General features: G+C 42.2%; 1 protein-coding gene across 5 annotated transcripts in view; it reads right to left on the bottom strand.

The window, feature by feature from the left end:
- Window positions 1-1,694: 1,694 nt before the first annotated feature.
- Window positions 1,695-27,205, bottom strand: part of MOB2 (MOB kinase activator 2) — a 97,836-nt gene continuing 72,325 nt past the window's right edge. For all 5 annotated transcript variants that reach the window (XM_028734482.2, XM_077931490.1, XM_077931494.1 and 2 more), the window contains exons 2-5: window positions 13,787-13,947; window positions 12,437-12,530; window positions 3,688-3,812; window positions 1,695-3,017 (exon numbers count right to left, since the gene is read on the bottom strand). In XM_028734482.2, coding sequence (XP_028590315.1) covers window positions 2,683-3,017; window positions 3,688-3,812; window positions 12,437-12,530; window positions 13,787-13,947 — 715 coding nt within the window. In that variant the 3' untranslated portion in view covers window positions 1,695-2,682. The remainder of the gene's footprint in view (window positions 3,018-3,687; window positions 3,813-12,436; window positions 12,531-13,786; window positions 13,948-27,205) is intronic.

Below are 27,205 nucleotides of genomic sequence, written 5' to 3'. Positions count from 1 at the left end.
CAGTGTTAAAATGTCTCTGCCAGTTAGTTTTAATGCATAAATTACTAAGGAAATGCCTTTAGGTTTCCCTCATTAAATCAGGCAATGAAAGAGGAATTCTCCCACGCACAACAACATGGATGCATTGCCTAAACAAGAATCTGTGAGCTTTTAGAAAACAGAGGACCTTGAAAGCAGTATAGCTCAGAGAGGTCACTTTCCCCAAACCATGGCCACCTGCCCCCTCCACATATGGGGCACTCAATCACACAGCTGATCTGTATAGAAAACGATTCTGCCAGGTCTATGCATGCGATTTCATTGAGCTCTGGGCTGGCAAGCCTCTTGTGCTGCAGTTTCCAACTGGTTGTCAGGTGCCAGGGAAGTGCAGCACAAGGAATTTTGACAAGTGGGCAAAACTACCCACTTGTCAGTAATCTGAGGCCAGGTGATCTGTACCCAGCAACAGGAACAGTTAGGGCTGGTGCACTGGGCCAAAAAGATATCCCCCCTCCCCATTTAAACAAACCAGGAGGTGGATTCATACAGTATGTCTATCAGTTAAGTTACATTACACTATTTTTCACCATTTTCTATTATATGCAATGTCTGCATCCAATGTGTCTTCTTGAGGGAGGCTCTTCTTAATGGTGTTCTGTCATGTGGCTAAAGAGGCTTTTTGACCCATGGATGGTACTAAGTTTGCACTCTTCCCATTAACTGTGTTGAGAAAAATGCCTTATTAATGGCTCCTTTTTGTACTCTGCTTGCTCTTAGTCATTTCTTTTTTTAGCATTTTAAGGAAAGGCAGATAAATGTTTTAAATGCGTATTACCATGAAATATGAAGTATGGCAAAACAACCTCATGTACCAGATGGGAAAGAGTATAAATGTCTCCTTTTCCTCAAAGCAAGATCACTCTTCTAAAGTTGTTAATTTAGAAGGCTTGCGATGTAACAGAACTGTTAAAAATGGCAAAACAGCTACAAAGAGAAGCCTGGGTCCCTGAAGAGTCATCCTACTATATAATTTGTTAGTCAATCTTGTCCACTCCCAGAAAATTCTACTTAGAAAATTTTAACTATTCAAAGTATGTTCTTAGAGGAAGCATGTTGACTTCTTGAACGCAGCTCAGTATGTCCTAAAATTCTCACAGCCAGTGACCTTTGTGGCTAAGAGTGCCTTGTACCAGTTTTGTCTGCACTGTGTGGGGGCTGCCCCCTTTGGTCCAAAAGCTCCAGACAAGCTTGGGGATAGGCTGTAACAAGGTACACTGTACTTGGCCTGATAAATACCACCTGAGGCTCTTATATTCCAGCTCAATCACTGGGGTCATCTGGAGGAAGGCTGTTGCTTCTTACAGAGGCCTTGCATTAATGTTGCCACTCCCATGCTGTGCATTCTTGCAGCAGAGACTTCCAGAGCTATTACACCAGTAGGCCTTGTAGCTGTTTAATTGATTTCCTGGTTAGCCAGTCATTTTAATAATTACCGGTATCTTGTTTTTAATAGTGTTGTGCTTAATGCCATACACCCTCCCTGATAGTTTATAAAGAAATAAATAATAGTAAATGCCAAATACTTACACAAAATAACTTTGTCTGGAAAATGCAAAGTACACACACCTCGGCTAACAACTTCCCACACTGTAAACAGATAATATTTCAACCCCTGAAGCAAATAGGCTAATGATGTGACATTGCATATAGAACACTTATACCTGATAGAAGTTTTTTTTATTATTATTGGACAGATGAACTAAAATAAGCCAACAATATAATTATATGCCAACAGCCATCTCTCTAGCACAGGTGGTGATACACTGTATGCCCCTTTCCATCTGCCCCAGGCTTCCCCTGCTCAACCACTGCATTTAGGCTCAATTCCCCACTGTTTTAATTCTGATGTTTGTGTCTGGGAAGGAGAAGCCGGGGGGGGGGGGCAGTTGGGCAGAGGAACTAGAAGCAATAAGCAAAACAGGTTTGTAGATGCTCTTTTGAGATTCCCATGCTGACGACACCAGGTAGACTGGTGAGCCACATCCATTAGTGGGAGTCTTATTGCTACTCTAGTTGAGGCAAAACTCTTCCCGGTACAAGCCAGCAAAGGGCTAGATGCAAAAAGCCTAAGGGGAGGGAAAGGAAATGGGCCGTTTTAAGGAGAAACAAGACAAATCTCAAGCCCTCCCCCACCCCCAAAACAAAATATCTGCATCTTAAGCCACTTTACAAGTAAAAGTCACTTCTTATAACATTTATAAAATGGCAGTACCACCATCCTAGAGAGAGAGACAGACAGAAGGGGCTTGCATTAAAGGACTACCCCACCCCCACCCCACCAAGGGAGAGGGGATGTGGGCAGAACAAAAGAAGACAAAGCGGTAGCCCAACTCAAAAAAAAATAAAAATGTGGTTCTTCTCTAAAAACAGCACTCATCATCCATCTGATAGGGGAGAAAAAGAAAGAAGGGAGAAGGAAAAAAATAAAATAGAACTGGTGCAACTTCTCGCCAAGGATGATGCATTTAAACGAAAGCTCCATACGTCTACATGTCCTGTGGTGGCAGCATAATTGCTTAAACTGTCATGGCTGTGTATGTCTGTATATATATACACAATATGCACATATACATACACACAAAGAATATAGAGTGTTTTGTTTTTTTAAAAAAATGTTAGCATTAGTTTTGCTCCTGCTGGGACTCATCTCTCCTTCACATGGTTCTGTGCTCCTGCGCCGCTGCTGCTGCTGCTGCCGCTGCCACCACTGCCGTTGCCGCTCCCATTACTGCTGCTGCTCCCACTGGTGCTACAGAGGACCTCCGTGAGGTCGTCCATGATGGTGGTTTCTTTAGGGTCCACCAGGTTGAACTCCCTGATGAATAGGATGAAGTGTATGTAGAGTGTGTTCAAATGTCCATGCAGCTCCAGTGCCAACGTTTCCTTGAAGTGTGAGGAGTAGATGTGGGCTAGCACATGAAACAGGTACTTGCAGATCTTCTTCACTAGAGACTCAAAAGAGTTGGGGAATTCCTTGCCTGCCAGGAGAGAGAAAAAGAACCATTATAATGTTCAGTGGTGCATCAAAGCACTCTAGTAGTAAGGCAACATTTGCTTAACTCCCTGCACTGGAATTAGGCCTCTGACCACTAGGCAGGAAGCTTGAAAGGCTTTTTGGTGAAATTCAACATCAAGCTCTTCGCAGGCATTTTAACCCCCACCCAACATATTTTTCTTGGGATTCTTCCAACCCTCAATTGGGGGCAAGGGAGAGAAAGCCCTGTTCTACAAGCATATGTCCTTGCAACAGGGCTGCTTAGGTGAATCGCTGTCTTTGGGAGAGGCTAATGTTTCAGATCCCAAACCACCCTCACATTTAGCCAGAAAAGTGTTCCCATGTCATCCAGCTACTGGCTCAGAAAAAAACCAATTATGTGTATAGAAAGGAATAGCAGAGATATGGCATACGTTTAGAAGCTGGTTTCATTTGATTATTCACTGATCAAAGTAGTTTGAATAAGCTGTATTTAATATACAGTTTCACATATTATTTATCACTTCTACAAACGTAATGCTTGTTTTTTCAAAGCCATAAAACTCTGACTGGGTCTTTTTCTCTTTGTAACCCGCTTTGAGGGTTTTTTTAATCACTAGGTGTATAATTTTTGTGAATTAAATGAATAAAATCTTTCCTGTGAAGCAACATACCATATTTTGTAGGAAAGACATCCTCATCTGTTACTAGCTTCTGCACTGAACTCATGACGAAGTCAACATATTGAGGAGCAGTACACTTGATTTTCTTTCCCCGCTCATCATACCAGTAGTATTGTCTGTGGAGAGAATTAACAGCAATGTATTATTATCTGTCCTAGAAGTTTAATTCCATGTAGACCAAAGCAAGCAGAGTCATAAATTGTCCTCCCTGGAGAGCTAGAAATTTCACATGAGGTCCTGTATTTTTGCTTACTGAACCCAAGAGCTGGTGTTTAATTGGTGATGTAACACCAGATGCTTAAACAAACAGACTCTCAGGTCAGCATTTTAATACTCCCTTTCCTGTTGCATCCTCAACAAAATAAACTTGCAAAATACGCAGCTCTTGCTTCTCCCAGCATTAGCACAAATTCATCCTGCCTGCTGACCATTCTTGAGGTTGATCAGTTCTCTCTTATTTTGAGGACTACTCAATTGGCAATTCATTCTTTGCCAAAGCCTAAGTCAATTGAGCTGTCATCAAAATAACATCTTCCATCCAAGTCAGTAGGTCCATGCGCTAATGAAATGCAGGCCAAAAGTATGCCAGTGATCTCGTGACAAAGTATGACAAGTGAATACAGAATTTCAAGCTTTCAGACTGATTTGCAACAGAATATTAGTGTGTGTAGAAAGACTATACATAATGCAAAGTTTAGAGTGTTAATAAAATCAGCTGTCAGGAGAGGGCACTATAGCAAGACAAACTTAGCAACATACTTTTAACAGTTATTACACAGCTTCAAACCAGACTGATGTTAGAATGCGTTCTTGCATTATGTGCCCACTTTTTTTTTTAAATGCAAACAGCAGTCACTTGGGGAGAGGCTGGTAATTACTGTGATTGAAGCAAGCAAGGGAAACTGAACACTTTTCTCCTATGTGGAGTTCCTGATAGACTAGCTCTCGATGCTGAATGTTGGAAGATTCAGGAAAGGCAAAAGAAAGTGTCCCTTCATATAGCACATAAACTACAGAATTTGCTCGCAAAAGATGTAGTGGTGTCTACCAATTTGGGTGGCTTTAAGAAAGGATTAGACAAATGCACGGAGGATAAGTCTACAAACCAAAATGGCTGTTCTACCTCCACTGTTGGAAGTAGTATGCCACTGGGCAGCAGATGCTGGGATTCACAGGTTGAGCTCCACTTCCAGGCTTCTATTGGTATCTGGTTGGCCACTGTGAGAACACATTACTGGACTAGATGGACATTCGGCCTGATCCATGAAGCTGCAACGGCCCGATCAAAGTTGCACTTTGGAACAGCTATTCGCATTGAGAAGAAATCCTCCCAAAGGAAATGGCTGTTTCAAAGAAGTGGTTTTCATTTGGAGCACAAAAGCAGATGAGAGGCTGCTGTTTGCATTTAAAAACAAATAGGTAACAGCAGTTGTAAGCAGTAGTTATAACTACAGTAATGCATAGTGAAGTAAGAATAGTAAATTACACACGGTTACCATAGAAATAATTCTGTCTATATCAATCCTGCTTTCCCTGCTATATATCTTATTGTGCATAAAGTAGGCTTTTACCTCTCTTGGTTGTCTGCAGCTATGCATATGACTAAGCTTCCTTCAAGCTACTACTCAAACCTACCATCTACAGTCATACCTCAGGAAAGATGTGCTTCAAGTTAAGTATTTTCGGGTTGCGCTCAGTGGCGACCCGGAAGTAACGGAGCGCGTTACTTCCAGGTTTCGCCGCGCACTCAGACGGTCAAAATGACGTCACACTCATGCGCGGAAGCGGTAAAACGCGACCCGCACAGACGCGGGTTGCGTTCGCTTCAGGATGCGAACGGGGCTCCAGAACAGATCCCGTTCGCATCCCGAGGTACTACTGTATGTTTCACTAGATTATACTGGAAGAATACACTCCTGATTCTAGTTCTACAAGTGGGTTTTTAATCTCTTTTAGAGATTTAAGGAGCAGAGTTCAGAAGCTGCAGGATTCTTATTACCACCAGCAGTAAGTGTTTTGAGTTTTAAATTTACTCCAGCCTTTAACCATCATCTAAATAATCCTTGGATTTAGACACTCAGATGCTGACTGTTACAACCACCAAATGTGTTTTACATATAGCAATGGGGAACCTTCTAAACGTTTTTATACTGAAGCAGCATCAGCTATCAGTATTCATTGTCATGTTATCCTTTTTAAAGACTTTATTCTATACTGAGACGTTTATAAACAGTGAGTGGGACTTTGTTACAATATGGAAGATGAAAATCATAGCAATTTTTTTAAAAAAACAAAACAGTAAAATTCCTCCATTGTAGATCAAACTGGCATCAAACTAAAACAATTCAGCAAACAAATCAATTCAGCTGGGAGGCCTGAGAAAAAAGAATGATTTTCAAGAGGCATCTAAAACACATTATAATAGGAGCCTGTCTAACTGCCATGGGGACCATCTTCCATTATGCTGGTGCAATCACACTGAAGACCCTGCTGCTGGTAACTACATACAGAATGTGTAGCACTGCGAGCGCAGCCTCATCAGCTGAGTGCAGGAAGGAGGAGGGAATCAAGAGGGTAAGGCAGGAGCTAGGTGTTAAGGGTTTAAACAAAAATATAATTTTATATTGGTTCTTCAGGCAACAAATTTGCAATTGTTGATTACAAGGCCAAACAATATAAAAGAAAAAAGAATAATTTTATTCTTACTGGGAAATATTTTTAAAATCCTGTCCTTCAACCTAAATGAACAGTGGTGGAATGTCTCCAAATTCAGGCTGCTTGGGAGAGCAAGGACTGCCAGCACCAGTGAGTCATTGAGGAAGCCATAAAACAAGACTGGGCTGTGTTTTTCAAAAGGGCAAGGTTTCCTTCCCAACTTCAAGAATATGTGCTTCTTGCATAACCATTGCATCCTTGCCCGCAGAGCAGCTTGCTATCTATCATTCCCCAGTCGAGTAACTTTCAAGAAAGTCTTAAAGACGACAGTTTCAATAGTCACACTCCTATCGCCTCACTGCAAAGTATATTTTCTCATTAAACCAAGACAGATTGAGCATATGTGACCCCACCACTGATGCTGTGTGCTAGAGAAACCAACCTGGCCTAACAGGGTCAGAAGTACTGAAATAAGAGGAAAGTCAGTCCCATGTCATTTTTAGGTCAACCTCAAGAAAACAGAATTGAATTGAAGTAGCTACAAAAGCAACAGAAGAGTGCTTTGAGAACAGAGCTCATGTACACTGGGCATGAATATAAAGGGCTAAATAGCTCTCTGTTGTAACAGGTCAGCAGGTGCCATTTCTGGCTATGCCTATCCATTTCCATAGCTGTCAAATCCTGGTGTGCTTGAGCCTCAGTCTGCTAACCTCTAGGAGAGGTTCCTGATCTCAGCTGTCACATTTTAATGAGAGAAAGCTGTACTTCCCAGAGTATCGAGAGCACAATCCTTTCCCAGTGGCAGCTCACTTTCTAGAGAAGCAACAGTGGACCTTTCTCTTCTGGCTGGTCTGGTCTGTGGCATGATTCCCCTGGGTCTTGCTGAACTCTCTCTCTAGTCACCCACCTCCATCTCCGCTTGACAATGGGAAACCAATTTCAGCAGAACAAACCGGACTGATACCTGTATTAAAAAAAAACTGACTAATGCTAATGATGCCTGCATCTGAAAAAGAGTTGTCTAGAGCAAAGCAGAACTGAATACTTTGCTGGTCAAATGCTTACTGTATTTTTCACTCTATAAGACACACTTTTCCCCTCCTAAAAAGTAAGGGGAAATGTGTGTGCGTCTTATGGAGCGAATGCAGCTTTCCCTCTCTGCGCAGTGCCCCTTCAGCGAAGCTGGAGGAGAAATGGAAAGGGCTCGGCTTTTCCTGCCACTTCGCTGAAGGGGCACTGTGCACAGAGGGAGAGCTGCACAGCGCCCCTTCAGCGAAGCCCCTTCCGTTTCTCCTCCCGCTTTCCTGGAGAGGCGCAGGATTTTTTTTTTCTTGCTCTCCTATAAACCTAGGCACGTCTTATGGTCGGGTCTTATAGAGTGAAAAATACGGTATTTTACAGCATGAACATTACTTTGAACACAGCCGTCTGCAGAAGCAAATACATAAGGACTTCACTGTACTCACATGATCTGCAAAGTCCAAGCTTAAACTTGTTTGTCTTTACACAGCATGCCTTTGCAACAGTCACACAGTGGGGAGATTGAATTCTAGACAAAAACTGTCTTAAAGTTCAAGAGGGCAAAGAGAGCCACAACTGCCTTTTGGTCCAGGCAGTATAACAGGAAAGTCCTGCTTTGGGCAAAATGCAGGAGGCATGTCCAGTTTAGCCACAGGGAAATAGAAGAACTTAAAAACTAAAGCTTCATTCGTGGCTGTTCATGTGCCCTAACGACCCAAAATTCTAGTTATTCCCAAAAGGGGTTTGACAACCGAGAATATGTATTGCAGCACTGAGCCTACAGAGTTAAGTGTGCCCTCATTTCCAGAGATAGGGTGGGTAAGACAGTCACAAACAGAGGTGAATTCTATAAGGAGCAGCCATAATATACCCCCAGTTATAGGGCCAGGCATTTCCTGAATGCTGAATGACCAGCAACGACTAAGTCATCACATTACCTACATTGATCAGCGATATTGTCACTCATCCATGAAGTTTGAAAAGGATGTGACAAAGGGCAGGCAATGAGTGGAACCAAAACCAGGATAGAAAGAAGCACAGCTACTGCTGCAGCTGCACTGACTTCCTTGTAGAAGAAAAAGTGAATGACATGTGGAAAGACTGCTGAAACTGAGCAGGAGGGATACTGGAGCAGACAAATGCAAACATGCCCTCAGATCCCATATATTTTTCTTATGCAGAAGCAACTACCAAGACAGCGCCCTTGCCCCTACCCCCAACACAATTAAAAATGGGAAAGAAGACAAGGAAGAGGTTATGCAAGGGGAAATACAGAGTAGTAATTTCAAAATGAAGCAGAGCTACAGTTTGCAAACTGCTCCACGGCACAGGAAAAACAGTCGCTCTGTTTAGTTTGATAACAACAACTTAACAGAATTGCACCCAGATGCTGCCTATTTCCTGTTATCCCCAAACAGCTGCAACTTCACTTTTCCAGAACTTTAGTAGTTTTCCAATACTAGTTCCTACATGATGCAATGGCCAGTAGCATAAATGCTTTTGAAAGAAGGTTAGGTATACATAGAGTAAATAAGGTAAATAGCTTACTGCCTATGAGTGTGGGAAATTGCAGATGAATATACCGTATTTTTCGCCCTATAAGACTCACTTTTTCCCCTCCAAAAATGAAGGTGAAATGTGTGTGCGTCTTATGGGGCGAATGCAGGCTCCTTGGCTTCAGCGATAGCAACGTGAAGCCTCCGAAGCCTGCGCTCTGGAGGCTACACGTTGCTTCCGCTAAAGCCAGGAGAGTCTGCTCTTTGAGGCTGGTGGTGGGGGAAAGCAGCGCTTCCCCCATCGCCAGCCCCAGAGGATGGGGGGCAGCAGGAAGGCGTGTGACTCCTCCCCGCTACTCTCCAACCCGGCTTTGAGGCTGGCGGTGGGGAAAGCAGCACTTCCCCCATCGCCAGCCCCAGAGGATGGGGGGCAGCGGGAAGGCGCGCGACACGTTCCCGCTACTCTCCAACCCTCCTGTGGGCTTTTGCGGGAGATGGGGGAATTCCCCCACCTCCCGCAAAAGCAGGCAAAAGCCGCACGCTCTTTAAAGGGGCTCCGCGGCTTCTGCTGGCTTTTCTAGGAGGTGGGCGAATTCTCCCACCTCCTAGAAAAGCCCGCAGGAGCCGTGCACCCTTTAAAGAGCAAGCGGCTCTTGGCGGCTTTTCCCCAAGGAGGGAGAAGGGACTGACTGGCTGAGTCCATCCCTTCTCCCTCCTGCAGGCTTTTGCGGGAGGTGGGGGAATTCCGCCACCTCCCACAAAAGCAGGGAGAAGGTCTTGGAGTAGCGCACAGGCTGCGTGCAGCCTGTCCACTGCTCCCAGAGCTGCGGGGGGGAAATCATTTTTTTTTTCCTTGATTCCCCCCCCCCCCCTGAAAACTAGGTGCGTCCTATGGGCCGGTGCGTCCTATAGGGCGAAAAATACGGTAACTAGCAAGCTTAGAGCTAGTTAATGCATAGCATAAAGGGGTTAAGACAACAGAACGGCATTCCTAGACTCAATTACACCATGCTCCCTCTCCTCTAGTAAAGAAGAAAGTAAAGCTTCTTCATTCTCTTCCACCACGTGAAGCCGACCAGGCAACAAGTCTGGGCTTGCCTGCTTCAAGCCCAGACTGCATGCTCTGAAATATTTTGCAGTATTTTGTAACCCAAGCATTTTCTATTTGTGGTATTCTTTCTGCTGCATGGAATAATGCATGAATCTGACCTTTTGAGTTTGTAAGTAAAACATTTAAGCTTACTAAATGGTGTGGTCTGTAGACTGTAAAATGGTTAGAAACAGGGGGGTGCTGTAAGCAAACTAAATGAGATATTAAAAAGGTCTAACTGCCTATTGTTCCCATGCTTCACAGTGGTGCATGTTTCTGTAATTTTAATACTCTGCTGGGGGCTATCTCTTGCTGGAGAGTATGTTTAGCCCCATGCTTTGGATTTAGGGATCCAGCCAATTCTTGTATTAACTAACCTGACATTGCTACCCCAGCAATGAGAACTAGAAATGCTTCCATGTTCTGGCACTGTAGATTTTAAACTACCAGACACAGGACAAAAAGGGATTGAATAGCCTCACCTTGCTTATTATTATCAGTTTTGAAATGTGACACACCACTTTCCTATGGGACTGAGACTGAAGTCACATTTCAAAACCACCAAATAATTGTACATATTTTTGTTTTACTAGACGTTTTTTAGTCCATATGTGGAACATTAAAGGAAATTGCTATTTCATAGCACATAAAGACTGCCATTTTACTGGGCAATCATCTTGTGAACATTTTATTTATTGATATATAGCCCCATCAGTGTGCATAGTTCTTTATAGAATGTAAGGGGCTTATGATCCAAAACACAAGTGAAACACAAAGTGGAGACAATATGCAGTTGTTTCAGTAATTTGTGCTTGTGCTTAGTTGCAGTACAATATAGAAACTAGGAGGTGTGCTAAAGGCATCACAGAAAAAGGTGGGTTTTAACAAGGGACAACCTGAGCTCTATAAGAAAATGTGAAGCACTCCTGTTCAGTCAGGCCCTCTTCTAAGTTACTCCATTCCACTCCTCTCCATTCCTCCCCCTGGACAACATTCAGCCAGCACCTTGTGGCCACTAAGCATGCTCAGTCTTTGCTGGGCAGTTTTTGGTGGTCTTTTATACTCTTAGGGTTCCCCCTCTCTCCAGCCTAAATACTGTTCTTCTACAAACTTTGGAGCTTTCCCAAGTCTGCCAATGACTTCTGCATAGGTAATGCTGTTTTGGCTACCCAATGATGCACATTCAAATAATGTGTTGACTGTTGTAGAAAATTTTTAGGAAGTAAGACAGGTGTCCTCATGCAGGTGTTCTGGGAGGCAGTTCTGAGCATACAGGGTAGAAAGGTGGAGCTGAAGGAGCAGGGACTAGGATACAAAAGAGGTAATTCAGGGAGAGTCATGGGGGGCTTTCAAGGTAAGGGCAAAAGAGGAGTGTTGGATCTGCCAGAAGTCAGTGTGGTGATGTCACATGATCAGAGCTATGAGAGGGTAAATAATTTTGGTAGCAGGGTACCGCGTAGATTTTCCTGGCACCCCACAAAACTGGCCATGGGGTGGTTGACAGAATCCCCCAGAAGAGTGCATGGTGGGAGGAGGGGGGGATCGTTCCATCTGACAAGCTGTATCGCTTGCACCGATGCAACATTCACCATAGTGTGAGACTGAATTTGGATCATAGAGGCGTGAAAGTGCAGGTTGGCCAGATCAATGGCAGATAAGAAGCACGAGTGGAAATAGTGGTATACCACTATTATAGTTTCTCAATTTTTTCTTACATTTGAATGGAATTACATTCTTGTTTCAATAAAAACATAATAAAAACTATTTGCTTTACATTTTACATGCATACTCTGATTGAACGATGTTTTCTTTTTCCAAGATTATGATAGAGAAACAATGCTTCTTTTCACTCTCAGCAGTTCACTACTTTTAGAAAGATATGGTCAACCTCAAAGAAAAAACACTAGGAGCAGAGCATGTTTTCCCTGGTCCCTGAGAAACTGCCAAATCATGCTCACAACACTTCAGAGCTTTGGCAGCTACACTACTTGAAGGTTGTCTGCAGAATGGCTGGGTGCCCAGCCATCATTCCTGAGGTTAAGAAAGTCCCCCCAGGCTAGCAGCTCAAAAGTGGCCTTTTGTACTTCCATGTTGCGGTTTTTTTGGGGGGCAGAGCTTTGAATAATGCAGAACTCAGTTTCAGAACCATAGATCTGTAGGCCAGGGAGAAAACTGCAAGTGTGGATTATTTTTCAGGGTGGTGGGTAAGGGCCCAAAACAAAACACATACCAGATGCAGCAAATCATTCTGTTATTTCTTCTAAAGTTGTTATTTCAATAATAACAAAACTGACAGCTAATATTTGATTCAAATTTGGACTTTTCTCTTCTTCCTTGCATCCCATCCCTTTGGTCATCGTTTAGCATGCACTAAGCATTTTTGCAGTCAAGTCTGAAAGCTTTCCACTTCTCGCCATCCCTCACACTGGAGCAGAATAGCCCAAGCCATCACCATACCACAAATGAAGACGCCACTTACGTATTGCACACTGCCATGGTCTGACATGTATCTCCCGTACAAAATTCAGAGATTGTACTATATTGTAAATTGATATGGTGGAAAAAGGTTGTTGCTGAAAGAGAAAAAGACACCAAGGTGTTTTCATTACTCATTTGAACTTTTGGTTGCAGAAAGAAAGGAGCTGCATAATTACACTGGATTTGGTGGTTCACTTGAACATTTTCACAATTAGCCCAACAACAATCACTAAATTTTCCCTCGCTTGAAGTGTGCAATCCGTGGCGTAGCTACCCTTTCCGGCACCTGGAACAGAGGGTTTTTTTTAGGAGATCACCCAAAGTTGTTGAGCTTTTTGGGGGGAACAGCTCCAAAACTTGATTAGCTGGCATTTTGAGGGACAGACAGTTGTTCTGCCGCTTACCAGCTCCCCTGCCATCCTGCTGCCCCCAGCCCCATGATGCCCTGCAATGAAGATCATTGGCTGTCTTTGGACCAGTCACACACTCTCAGCCTAACCTACATCACAGGGCTATTTGCAAGGGTAAAATAGGTGGGGGAGAACTTTAACCCTAAGCTGCATAGAGAATACAAATGAAAATAAAATAAGCCTATCAAAATTCATTATTTTCCCCAAGGCCTTTTTTGTTATTTCTTTGCATGCATTTCAAAAATGGCAGTGGAGAGCTCTAATCAGAAGCACTACTTAAATTATTCACAGGCAGCACAACGACTAGAGCAAACAGGTCTCATTAGCAAACTTTTCAATGTATGCCTAGAGGACCATGCAGACCAAGACCAGCCTGAATGGTTCAGAGGAGGCCACTGATGTTTCCATTCGTGAAGGAACACAGATGGCACCATCTAAAGCAGGGGCTTAAAATGCTCTAGCACTTTGTGTCTTCTAACATTGACCAGATTATTTTTTTAAGTCATCCAGGCTTGTATTCAGCATTTAGGATGCTGATTTCCAGTTACAATAAGGGTATAATCATCAGCTTTTAGAAACGTATTCCATAGCACAGTGTTTCCCAACCTTGTGCCTCCAGCTGTTTTTGGACTACAATTCCCATCATCCCTTGCCACTGGTCTTGCTAGTCAGGGATGATGGGAGTTGTAGTTCAAAAACAGCTGGAGGCACAAGGTTGGGAAACACTGCCATAGCAAACTGAAGATCTCGTGCAAATGTCAAAGTGAAAGGAGAAACTTTTCACCTTGCTGAACTTATTTGTTTTGCAAAGTGGAAGAGTTGGTATCCAAATGCATCATCCTCTGCCCATTACAATTCCTTAAATTTTTTTTTAGAAAACCTACTAGCATGAAAACTATCTAGCAGGAATAATCAGTTATTATAAATATCATGGTACTTACTGTTGCTAGCTAGCCACTCATTAAGGTCTATTTCCCGTGGTAGCATGACTAACTCTTTGAATTCAAAGTCAGTAATCCTTGACTTTGTGTATTCCGGCTCTAGGTAGAGTTTCTTTTCTTCTGGTGCTGGCTTTTTACCATTTGGTTTTCCCTTGGATTTCCTGCAAAAGGAAAAGGAAACAATGCCTTGAATTACAAACTGAGGTGTAGGTTATATAAACTCATCTCCCATCTTTTGTAATAACTTTCTCTTTCATACTGCACAATCCAATTTCCTTTATTAACAAAGGAAACCTGCTGTTAGAATCCCTGCAAGAACAAGGCCAGTGGTAACCAAAGGAAAAGGCATACAGCTCCAGGCTAGTTGTTCACGGCCTGAAAATGCTATTGCACCCCTGCCCTTTTCCTGGTAAAAAGAATGAAAACTGGGTCCATGCCCAAGCTGATGTGAGCCTTCCTCTACATGTCATCAATTAATGCTGCCTTCTGTACCAGATGTGTCCACTTTAAAAGATTGCTGCTTAAAATATTTAAAACCATACATGAATCCAATGAATCACAAAGGAAGCATGCTGAGCTGTTATGGGAAAAGGTAGGATGAGAAATGTTGGGGGTTTAGGAGTTCTAAGCTGTTGTGAAAAAAGCAATAAAGGTAAACTCAGGGTGGGTCCTTTGGACATCAACACCTGCACTGCAATCTTAGTATCTGTTTATTCTTTCTATATTCTACACACAAAAACATTTTGTTTATACACACACACTCATATTCTCCCTCCCCCATAAGGTTAACACAGAACGGGTGAGAAGTTCAAGCTGAAGAGTATGTTACTCCAGATACTCATTTTATTCTACTGAACATTTTTACAGTATTTTGCATTATTTGCATCCAATGAAGCATGCTTCTGCCTACTAAACTTCATAGCCTTGATTTATTACATTTATAGTCCAACTTTCCTTCAGGGAGCTTAAAGGGGGTCTACACAAGTTTCCTAGGTGTTCTTCCATCTAGCCCCTGATTTAGAGACCATGCGTGGCCTGGGCTCTCTGCCTCTGGGCCTCATTCAAGCTGAGTCATGCCTCCAAACACCAGGTATTGCTCAGTCCAAAGGAGCATAAAGAGAGAAGAGTCTTGCACTCGTGGAAAACACTGTTTAAATCTTGATTTCTCAAAGTGGTCCAACTGTAAACATTCCACTTGACCTCTTCCTCCTCCAGGAATGCCACGCTCCAATCATGGAACCAGTTTATCTTAACAGTAAACAGCATAAATCCAGTTCAAACTATGCACTTTGCCTCAAGGTAGCCAAGAAAGCACAACATGATGAGCCTGCCTCATTCCAAAGGAAAATCTACACTAGTAACCCCCTGAATGCTGTGAACAAGCTGGCCAGGTTCTGTACAGCATGCCTTCTGTTCTTCTCTAGACAAAGTTGTGTGTGTAGAAAATAACAAGGTTTGGGGCAGAGGCAGCATTTAGGAGAGCCAGTTCAAAACTTTTGACTACCAAGGAGAAGCACGAGAATCCTGAGCACAATAGCCTTAGAAGAGGTTACATGAAAATGATGCTAGTTGCTGCTCGAAGTGGAAAGTGTGATACCACCACCATCACCTGAAAAAGATTGTTTAATACTTCCTTTTACCTTTCATGCATTTATTTAGGCTGGAAAGCTGCTGCCATGTCAAAGAAGAGATGGAGAAATTATGCTGAGCCCATTTGATAAGTGCAACCATCCTTGGGAGGCAAGCAAGGAAACAAAAGCTGCACTTTTGCTGTCCATTCAGTGTAGTGTGAGTGGGCATCTACTTGTGCAAAGGGCCTTTTTCTTTCCTTGCGTGCCCCCAATATCTGTCCTAGGGAATTGGGGCAACATCTGGAGCAGAGGTGTGAGGGCAGTTGCAGAAGGGAGACAAGAAACTGGAAGTCCTATTGATCCAGTGCTGTGTGATAGTTCACATATAGAAATCAGCTCAGCGGTAGTAATTTGTGCACAGAGGGGAAAGAACTTAGTATGGTTTTATTTCTCCTTGATTTTATTTTAAAGACCCTTCTTTGTATCCTTGCATATCTACCCTCTTGCCTGCTTACTTTACCTGCTTTTTGGCTTCGGGATAGGCTACTGACCCCTTAATTCTCCACAAACACCACTTTCCATGCTATATGCCTCTGGAGTACCCTGCAAGGAAATACAGAGCGTGCTAATCCTATTCACTCAATTCATGACTTTCAGACCATTGGTGGAAGAGCTTCCTTAAGGGCAGAAAAGCTTGTCCATGGTGCAGGCCTGTCAGATTTTTTCTGTCACCCAGCATTTTTAATATTGGGTAGTACTTCTGGAGGGGGACATGTTGTGCTTCTCCTGAGGTAGTTTGTCCACCTTTGGTCTCCATCCTGCATTAAGCTCTCACCTGTGGCTTCTAAAAGCTGTCAGCATGTGACAATGGTCACAGCCCAGGAAATAGATTTGACTGGCCAGGTGAGGGTAGCTGATGGGTCTCTAACCCTCAGTGAGTTAGGGATTTCCCCTGCATGCAAGGACACAGCCCAATGGATTGAGTGGATGAGACCAATAGAGGGTCCAATGGTCAAGAAGGCGAGACAGATGTATGCCAGCAACAGCTACTTTTCCATTCTTTTGAATCTTGATAACATACATACACTTACTTCTAATGTGTTGGGCAGGAAAAACAAGGTATCCCTCAATAAGATTATTCACAAGTCACACTGTCATGGCTATACATGCCTTTATATCAAGGTATTCCTTCAACCAGTTCCTGGCTAATCTGAAATGCCTCTACTAGATATACACAAGCTTGGACATAAAGAAACAAATGAAAAGCCCACTTCATGATGGTCAAATGTCAGTGAATATCCAGCTTGATAAATGCAAAGCTTTTTTCCCTTTGTTGCTGAAAGTCAAATCACATCTCCTTGCAGTCTCTGAGGAAATAAACCTCAGCTATGTTAGCCAGTGAAAACACGACTGCAAACCAATTCTTCAGGCGGCTCGTCAAGCAAAGGTTACTTAAAAACCCAAACCACAGTTGATGCAAATGTCACAGGCACAAATCACCCTACAGAGTAAAAGGGGGAGAGAAGGGCAGAGAAGAATGCCAGACAAATGGAGTGTGTACTGAGGTCATTGTGTGAAATGTTATGCTTGCTCAAGTTTTTGCTGCTTCCAGCCAACCTTTTACACACACATACCACTTTATATTCAGCTGGGAGAAAGAAATCTCTCTCTAGTTGGAATAATATAAAACACAATTACTGTAATGTACTGTAATGTGCAAACTGCTTTCTATCAGCCTAAGTGATAACATTTTTGTACTCAGAAGCCCACAAAATGCTATTGCAATGAAAGCTCAACTGCAAACTCACCACTGAACTCTGGGTTTGGCAAGCTATTTGCCAGGACCAAACTGTTACTTGCCTGCAGGCAAGTGGCTAATTTCAAGGCTTGTTACTCTCCTTGTTACTGATCCTGATAGATAGTGATATCCCAGCAAGTCTCAGTTCTGATGAAGGATGGTCAATCCTTTTTACAATCTGTGTCCATTCTATCCCATTTCTACAGTTTTCCATGACTTTAAAAAATGCATTTGAAAATTCACATTTTAATACAATTAAACAGTTATAATTCATTCTCAAAACCTGAATTATTTCTCCCCAAATACCTCATCACCAGGCTACCCCCTCCACCACTACATAGTTGAATATTGGCAAACATAATCAAGTTTCTGACTTTAAGCTCTGTCAGCCAGCTTCGGAACACAACTTGTAAAGTTTCAGAAAGAGAAAATTATTATTTGGCATTTTGTACTAACACTCAGGAATCAAAGGACAAAGAAACACAGATACTGTGAAACACTTATGCATGTCTAAATAGATCTTTAAAATTTATAATGCACTATGCACCTTATTTTATACTGCACTGAAACAGCAAAGGAAGGATTGGGTATCCATTTCCATGTATGTGAAATGAAAGCCCTCCTATTTTCTACACATGTTCCCTTCACATGTCCAAAGACAAAGGATCAGGTGAGAAGCTGCCCTATTCAAGCAATAAAAGGGCTTGGGAATACTTAAGATATATAAACTGAGCCATTTAAACTCATATGCACCCCAGCGAGTTGTACAGAAATAAAAATGCTGAACCTAAGAAAACATCAGTTACCAAAAGATAATTCCCAGATAAATATTTCTGGAATTAGAATCAATTTATCAACAACTAGACACAGCACCCAAAATGGACGGCAACAACTGTTATGAACACTACAGCTATAAATAAAAATAAATTAGAAAGATTTGCTCTAAGCATCACTACAGCTGAAAGTTATTGAAATGTTTTTATTTTTAAAAGTAACTTGTTCCCTATATATACACTACACATGCGCACAAAATTTCTACCATTAGCCAAGGATTCCATGGATATATATAACAAAGACATTGACCTATCTGAGGTTAAAAAGAGTTTCACAAGCCTAGTCACATAAATCACAACCTTGTTAAAGTCCAAATAAGTGACAATGAACAGTTATAGGTTCTGTTCCCATTTATTATCACATCTAGGACTGCCAGATGTCCTTTATTCTCCTCTGAGATCTTCTTTATCTCAGAGAGTTGCAGCTGCATACAAAGCATAATGAATTACCCCTGTTTGACATGCCATACCTCCAAACTGCCTCGTTTTTTTAAAACTTTGGATTTGTCACCCTTTGGAATGCATGCAAATATCAAACTGCAGCCCAAGCTATTTCCCTGGAAACTCATCTGAGAATGTCAAATGGCAGTTCCATGCCAGCACCTCATGTTGACTCTCCCTTTCTTTTCATTTTGCCAGCCCTGAGGATCAGAAACATTTTAAACCAAATTACACGTTAACAATGTTCCTCAAAACAAACTGCCTATACTCACAATACTAACAACGTATACTTTATGTGTTCACTCCCTTATCAGAAAATGGACGAAACAGTAGAAGACAATATTAACCCCTTTCTAAAATCAGATTTGACCCGATGGAAGAAACAGAAACTGAAACATTTACCTTTTGATTCCGCTTTAGTTCCAATAACTCAAAGGTCTTCCTTCACACAGCAGCCATATCAGGCTCATTTGCTAAGTGGGATTATATAAACTCAGATACTTTTACACTAATCAAAGCCCCTTATAGCTCCAGAAACAATTTTTATATTGGGAGATAACACCAGATTAAACATTTTCTAAATCAGCCAAATATATAGGGACATAGCTTAAATAGTTTTAAGCAACTACTCAATTTGATCAACCCACTGAGAAAGGAAATAATCTCCCAACTATATAAAATTCTCATATAATTGGCTCCCCTTCCTTTCACTCCATAAGACTAAAATGGGGAAAAGATTTTGGGGTAAAGTTTTTGGAGAAGAACTACACTATATAGAGTTAGCATCACAGAAAACACTGACACAGCAGAAGAAAGAAAGCATATCTATTCAGTACATTAGAATGAAGTACTCCTACTAGCATAAGGTATTTTTCCCCAATACAGTCAACCCCAATAGCCTCCCAAGGAGAAAAGCTGGCTTCAATGTCAGCCAATGGACAATTATGCAAGCAGTGAGCCAATATTTAATCACATCTTGTAGGCCCAAACTTCATTTGAATTCCTTGATGCTCCATGCTTTACTGTGAATAGAACTTTCTTTTTAAAGGAATCCGCTCCAAAAGGAATCCACTCCAAAAGAAAATTTAAGTTCAACATTTTAATTTCAGTTCCTCTCATCTCTCACCATAATAAATCAAATGGGAAGCAGACAACAGTGCGAAGTAACATGATAAATGTTTCTAGTTTTGCAAGTTCTTTGTGATGCAGGTAATTTAGTAATCTCACACCTTGAGGCCCCAAACAAGCTCTATCAGCCCCCTTCCCATATGAAAAACATTGAACAAGAAGTGTTGGGTTTTGTTAAGAGTAGAATTAACCACATTTCCAAGCTAACTAGGTTTTGGCCCATGGTGTGCAATTCCTGCACACCATGAAATACACAACTACAGACAAACCCCAGTGCCATACAAGACACTATGTGGCGGGTGTGCATGCATGCATGCTCCAAACAGGCTGAAGAATTGGGTTCTCTCAGACTTGCCAGCTGGTTAAAGCTTGTGTCAGCTTCAGGGGCACATCATGTTCCTTATCAAGCAAAGTTGTTCAGTGCAAAAATGCAACAAAATATGTATGTTTACATATTCAAATCTGGTGCCTAACTTGATGCTTTGAAACAAAGAAGAAATGTTTCCTCAGAAACTGTTCCAGTGAGCCTGTTGAACTTAACTAGAACAAGTCAATACAGACTATTCCGGCACTCAAAGTGACTCCTCTCCTAAGTCACAGGCAACAGCTATGGGCTCTTCAGAGCTAAGTGAACAGTGTCACTGCTTTTGCTTGCTCTTGACCCAACCAAGAGCTTACCTGTCTGCTTTCATTTCCTAGGCCCTAAACAAAAAATCCATTGTTACCATCATCAGGCATTTGAAAGTGATTTACCATAACATATACAAGATAGTTACATATATAAAAGCAGTTAAAACAATTTGCATATATAAAAACAATTAGAAATATAAAAACAGATAAAAAACAGCTGCAGCTGGGCCTCTTGCCACAAGAGAAACCCCAGACTATTAACCTGCTCCTTCAGGCAATTGAGCAGTTATCTAGACTCTGGATCCAGCCACAACACCTCTGTATTGCCAGTTTATTGGTCCTCATCCAGCCCACCACTGAGCCCAGGAACAACCTCACCATCATCAGCACACTGTTGACATGTTGCTCCTTATCTTCCAATAACAGCTCCCAATGGCTTCATGTAGACGTTAAATCACATCAGGGACACAATGGTACCCTATGATGTGGCATGCCACAGCACAACTGTGGAAACAATCATTCAATGCTATTCTTTGAAACAGACACTGAAGATGAAACTGGAACCACTACAAAACAATGTTCCCAATACTCATCTCACAGAGCTGATGCAGGAAGATACCACAGTCATTGGTATCAAAAGCCACTGATGTATCAAGTAAGAATAACTGAGATCTGTACTTGAATTGAAGCTCTTCTTACTAAGGATAGTAATAGCCCATAGTAGGGCCTATTTTGTCTGCTACTGTTTTGGGACATAGATGGTGGAAGAAATGTCTGTTCCATAGACAAGGAGACTATAGCAATTAAAGAGAGAAGGATAGAGGGAGTATGACCCTTTATATAGCACTTGGCATGTCCAAATCCATTATTCAGGCACTGCATGCAACCTACACAGTTCTACAAGCATCTCTAAAGCATGTAGCATTTTAATAACCACTTTAAGCTAGTAGTGTCCATGCCTATCTAAGGCAATGCTAAGAGTTCCTGTTATGGGATATATCATTTTGTGGGATGCTTGTGAATGGGGTAGTCAATCCTCCACTTCCAATGTAGGATGTGAAAAACAGAAAAGTAAAGCGCAACACAGAATAGTAGACAATCTAGATTGCATCTTTCAAAAGCCTGAAAGGAAGTTATCTCCTCCTACACACCTGCGACCAGAGATAAATCTGTGGTAGCAGTACACAGTGTAAGCCCTACCCAGCAAAATGCATGGCTAAAACAAAGCAGCAGATCAATAATGCCTGTGGGGTCTCAGAAGTGAAATGGTTGCAGAAGTAAAGAACAAAAGAGGGAGAATGACAGAGCATGTAACTTCAGGTATGCAATTCCCCCCATGTGTAGGAAGCATGTTCAACGTAAATTAGTCAGCAAGCACTGCCAACAATTTAACAAAATATTAGTTACTTTTGTAAAGTTGAATAAGCTGTTAATCAGAGAGCCACAGCTTCAGATTTAGCTAGTTGTTTTATACAGTGCTGAAAATTCAACACATACACCTCAGCTCCATGTTTCTCTTCTTCCAGAGTCAACAGGTTCTCCGCCTTCCCAGCCAACCTCACCTCTTGTCCCTTCTACTAATAATCTACACAGTGCATTCAATTCCTAGAATACATGTGTAATTTCCTACAGCTCTTTCCCACCATTAAAGGTAAAGGTAAAGGTACCCCTGCCCGTACGGGCCAGTCTTGACAGACTCTAGGGTTGTGCGCTCATCTCACTCTACAGGCCGGGAGCCAGCGCTGTCTGCACACACTTCCGGGTCACATGGCCAGCGTGACAAGCTGCATCTGGCGAGCCAGCACAGCACACGGAAACGCCGTTTACCTTCCCGCTGGTAAGCGGTCCCTATTTATCTACTTGCACCCAGGGGTGCTTTCGAACTGCTAGGTTGGCAGGCGCTGGGACCGAGCAACGGGAGCGCACCCCGCCACGGGGATTCGAACCACCGACCTGACGATCAGTAAGTCCTAGGCGCTGAGGTTTTACCCACAGCGCCACCCGCATCCCGCTTTCCCACCATTACTGCTTCTCAATCAACAACTTACTCTGTCCTTTTATTAGGCTTCTCTATTTAGCACTTTTCTCAACACAGGGCTTACATGTTTCATAAAATCACTGTAATTGATTGGCCAGGTCAGGTGGGGTTGCAAGCTCCTTAGCTCAAGATGTGAGCTCAACCCAGATGTTTGCCTGCATATGTATGGGCAGGGAGAAGGGGTGGGGGCAAAGAGACAGGTAAGCCCTACCTGCAGCGCAGCCAGGCACATCTTCCTTATTAGACCTTTGCATGATTAACGTGAAGGTTTATACATACTTTCTAAGTGCATTGTATATAACACACAGAGAACCCAGTGCTTTGTACTAAACATGTGAATGTCTAAAATAGGGAGCTGTGAGCAAGGGGCTTGTATGGCTTCCCTGTCTTGTGTCTATGTTAAACCCAAACTTCTTCATGCAAATTCAGGATGGCGAATCCCATTAAATGTAACTCATATTTTTAGCCAAACTAAATTGCTTTTAAAATGTTTACATATTAAAGGGAAAGCATCATATTGCTCTAAGCAGTATGAATTGGTTTATACTTCAAATATAAACAACTTTAATGAGGCAGAAGGTCAAGATTTTGGCAGACACTTAAGTCTACCTGAGTATAACTTACTGGAATATCTCCCCCCTCCTCAGTAGTGAGAGGGCACAAGATTATTCAAATAATGTGTCAAGAAAATTCAAGTTTAATACTCAAGGTAAAATGATACATTCATAGTTGACTTTTCCGTGTGTGTGTGTGTGTGTGTGTGTGTGTGTATCCAACTCGAATGCTTCAATTCGAGCCCAGGTATTTTAACAGGTGGGGATCAAAAACCAGAAAGGACAGTACAATGCTAGAGGGGAACACGAGTAGGAGAACATGACCCAAACCCCATGAGAGACAGACATAAATAGTCTTCCACAAACGCTGCTTATGTATTAGCAAAACTTATTGTTATAAATCTTTGTCATTTTTTAAAAAAGCCGTTTCCTCAAAAATCCAAATTTCCCATCACACATTAAATTCCATGCACCAGAATGTATATATTGGGATTTCATCTTCAATATTTTGGCAGGAAAAAATATTAGCAAGAATAAAAATAAGTGTTTCCCTTATGAAAGCAGCTTTTAAGTGTTTTTTTATGGCAAGCTTTTGTATCTGGGAGGTATGAGCACACTGTAGAGGGTCTAGCTGCAAGGTAAAAGTATGGGAAAGACTATTCTTCTATTGTTGTGGTCAGTTGGTTGCAAAAGAGAAGGCAACCAAGCCCTTTGTGAATAATGCTTCCCTTGCCAAGCTGCCTGACCCCAGAACCCCATTTTACATCTTATCTTTTGCAGTCATATGCTGGCTGTGGGCAAAGGAGAATTGCATTGCCTTCTTTTGACTGCCAAAAGTTTTTTCTTAAAAACATAGTTGGCTGCAACAACAGCTATTTACCACCCCTATTTTGTCCTTTTTTAAAAGTTGCTAATAGTTTATTTAAGAGAAGGAAGGAAGGAAGTTCCTTGCATGCCCGGGAAAAGTTTTTCTTTCATATTCTCATAGCAGATCTTTCCCTTAAAAGGCAATCTCTGCCTTGGCTCCAGATGCTGCTGGACTGAACACAGCCAGTGCCCAAGCATGGCAAGCATATTCAGGATGACAAGTGCCATAACCTTATTGCATAATTCTGCCTTCTAAATTCAGCATTCACTGTGCAAATAAATGTACTTAACTTTGAGGTATGAAGACAAAGTTGGGCTTGTTAGAAGTATAATTATTGTGCCCAATATATTCCCATGACAAAATGTGCTGTTCTAGACTTTCTACGTGTCCTAGTCCTTCCTCTTAAAAGGTCAGTATTAAGGGGGGTGGGGAAGGCTCAATGAAATTTAATCAGTCTCATCTTCTGAGCTATATCACTATCAGTTTCTGCTTCTTCACATTTATCATGGATTTCTAAAAACTGAAGGTTTGACCATATTGAAACAAGCTTATATATTGTTTCACGTCTCATCATCCAAAAATCTTCCATTTTTATGGGGGGAAACAAAAGGCTTTGTCTTTTTTTAAACAAAACAAAACACAAACCTAACCCCAACAAATTTGGGGTTTTCCTGAATATTCCCAGGCCTTCACATCCCTAGACAAGTTTTATTTATTGTACTACTGTGATCAGATAAATATTAATTGCAGCATTATGAAGTTACTAGTATGGTGGTACTATTCTCACCTCAGCTTATATAATCTATTTCATCGTTGAGATCACATTACCTCCTCTCATCAAGTATATAGGCCCACATGCTGGCTAAAAGGTACACATTTATGATGATACAGAAATGAGGAACATGTTGCTGTTACAAAAAAATCCCATCATGGAGGTTCAGATTTATTCATGGCTGAAAATGTTCACATTCATACACATACAGACATTGCCACATACAGTTTGTTACCCTGTCTCTCTGATGCCAGAATGCCTTAAGCCTCTTATACAATTATGTTATAGTTTGATAACTGTCATTATATCTTGAGCATATGATTGTGTGGATTCATCTCTACTCTTCATCAAGTGATTAGAAGGAGCACCATTACAAGAGCGCTTTTTGCCCTGTAGATCACTTATGCAAAGGTTTGCATGTAAGGAATGGACAGGGCTTTTCCAAACTGTCTTCAAAAAAATGCTTAAGAGGAACATGTTACACAGTAAGGAGTTACATAGTTTCATTTTTAAAAAGCCAATCTGACATCAGTCTGACATCAATACCAGGGAAGATTCTGGAGCAGATCATTAAGCAAACTGTGAGCACCTAGAAAGGAATGCTGTGATCACCAATAGTCAGCATGGATTTCTGAAAAATAAGTCATGTCAGACTAACCTGATCTCTTTTTTTGACAGAATTACAAGCCTGGTAGATGAAGGGAATGCAGTGGATGTAGCCTACCTTGATTTCAGCAAGGCATTTGACAAGGTGCCCCATGATATTCTTGTAAAGAAGCTGGTAAAATGCGGTCTTGACTATGCTACCACTCAGTGGATTTGTAACTGGCTGACTGACCGAACCCAAAGGGTGCTCATCAATGGTTCCTCTTCATCCTGGAGAAGAGTGACTAGTGGGGTGCCACAGGGTTCTGTCTTGGGCCCGGTCTTATTCAACATCTTTATCAACGACTTGGATGATGGACTCAAGGGCATCCTGATCAAATTTGCAGATGACACCAAACTGGGTGGGGTGGCTAACACCCCAGAGGACAGGTTCACACTTCAAAACGACCTTGACAGATTAGAGAACTGGGCCAAAACAAACAAGATGAACTTTAACAGGGAGAAATGTAAAGTATTGCACTTGGGCAAAAAAAAATGAGAGGCACAAATACAAGATGGGGGACACCTGGCTTGAGAGCAGTACATGTGAAAAGGATCTAGGAGTCTTGGTTGACCACAAACTTGACATGAGCCAACAGTGTGATGCGGCAGCTAAAAAAGCCAATGCAATTCTGGGCTGCATCAATAGGAGTATAGCATCTAGATCAAGGGAAGTAATAGTGCCACTGTATTCTGTTCTGGTCAGACCTCACCTGGAGTACTGTGTCCAGTTCTGGGCACCACAGTTCAAGAAGGACACTGACAAACTGGAACGTGTCCAGAGGAGGGCAACCAAAATGGTCAAAGGCCTGGAAACGATGCCTTATGAGGAACGGCTAAGGGAGCTGGGCATGTTTAGCCTGGAGAAGAGGAGGTTAAGGGGTGATATGATAGCCATGTTCAAATATATAAAAGGATGTCACATAGAGGAGGGAGAAAGGTTGTTTTCTGCTGCTCCAGAGAAGCGGACACGGAGCAATGGATCCAAACTACAAGAAAGAAGATTCCACCTAAACATTAGGAAGAACTTCCTGACAGTAAGAGCTGTTCGACAGTGGAATTTGCTCCCAAGGAGTGTGGTGGAGTCTCCGTCTTTGGAGGTCTTTAAGCAGAGGCTTGACAACCATATGTCAGGAGTGCTCTGATGGTGTTTCCTGCTTGGCAGGGGGTTGGACTCGATGGCCCTTGTGGTCTCTTCCAACTCTATGATTCTAAATTGACACATTTTTCAAACAGCAGCAAACAAGATGCTTTCAATAAATCCACAAGCGGAACACAGAGACTGTGTCTTCTTAACAACTGTCCTTAAACATGTGAAGCTAAATATACCGTATTTTTCGCTCTATAAGACAAACTTTTCCCCTCCTAAAAAGTAAGGGGGAATGTGTGTGCGTCTTATGGAGGGAATGCAGGCGGGAGGCTCTGCTCTGCGCTCCCTTTAAAGAGCCGCGTGGAGCGTGTGTGCAGCTCTTGGGGGAGCCTTCCTCCCGCTGCCCGGGAGAGGCTGCGCGCGGCTATCCCATAAGCCAGAACAGCAAGAGGCTATCCCAGAAGCCAGATCCCTCTTGCTGTTCTGGCTTCTGGGATTCAGAATATATTTTTTTCTTGTTTTCCTTCTCCAAAAACTATGTGCATCTTATGGTCTTGTGCATCTTATAGAGCGGAAAACACGGTAGCTACACTGCCTGGTTGCCTTTTAGAAGCTTAGATACATGTTTTGTGACTTAGTGGGGGTTTTTAATAGCTGGATCAACTGACCTATGCTTATAAATATTTTTGTGCTGCCATCATTTAAGCCATTAATTTTGCTTTGAATTGTATTATGCTTTTATGATATGCAACCCATCTGGGGTTAGGCCCCCAAAGGTAGTCTTATTGTATAATGAAAAGTGGGTAGAACACATTTCACAAATGAGCAAAGCTCCAGCATGGCTAATGGGCAGAGGTGGTGGGGGTCCTGCAACATCTGCAGGGCCACAAGTTCCCCACCCCGATACAGGGAAAGTGCACCATCACCTTAATTCCTTTGCTGCCCATATCTGTTTTTATGCCAGATTTTCAATATTCTTTCCGACCCTGTTAGTAGATGTGTGGTTAGGATTTTTGGCCCCAATGCACATTACTTTGCCCATTGAACCGCA

Source organism: Podarcis muralis, chromosome 1, assembly GCF_964188315.1.
Source record: "Podarcis muralis chromosome 1, rPodMur119.hap1.1, whole genome shotgun sequence".
In the NCBI taxonomy this organism is placed as follows: domain Eukaryota; kingdom Metazoa; phylum Chordata; class Lepidosauria; order Squamata; family Lacertidae; genus Podarcis; species Podarcis muralis.
This window is presented reverse-complemented; position numbering and strand designations above follow the sequence as displayed.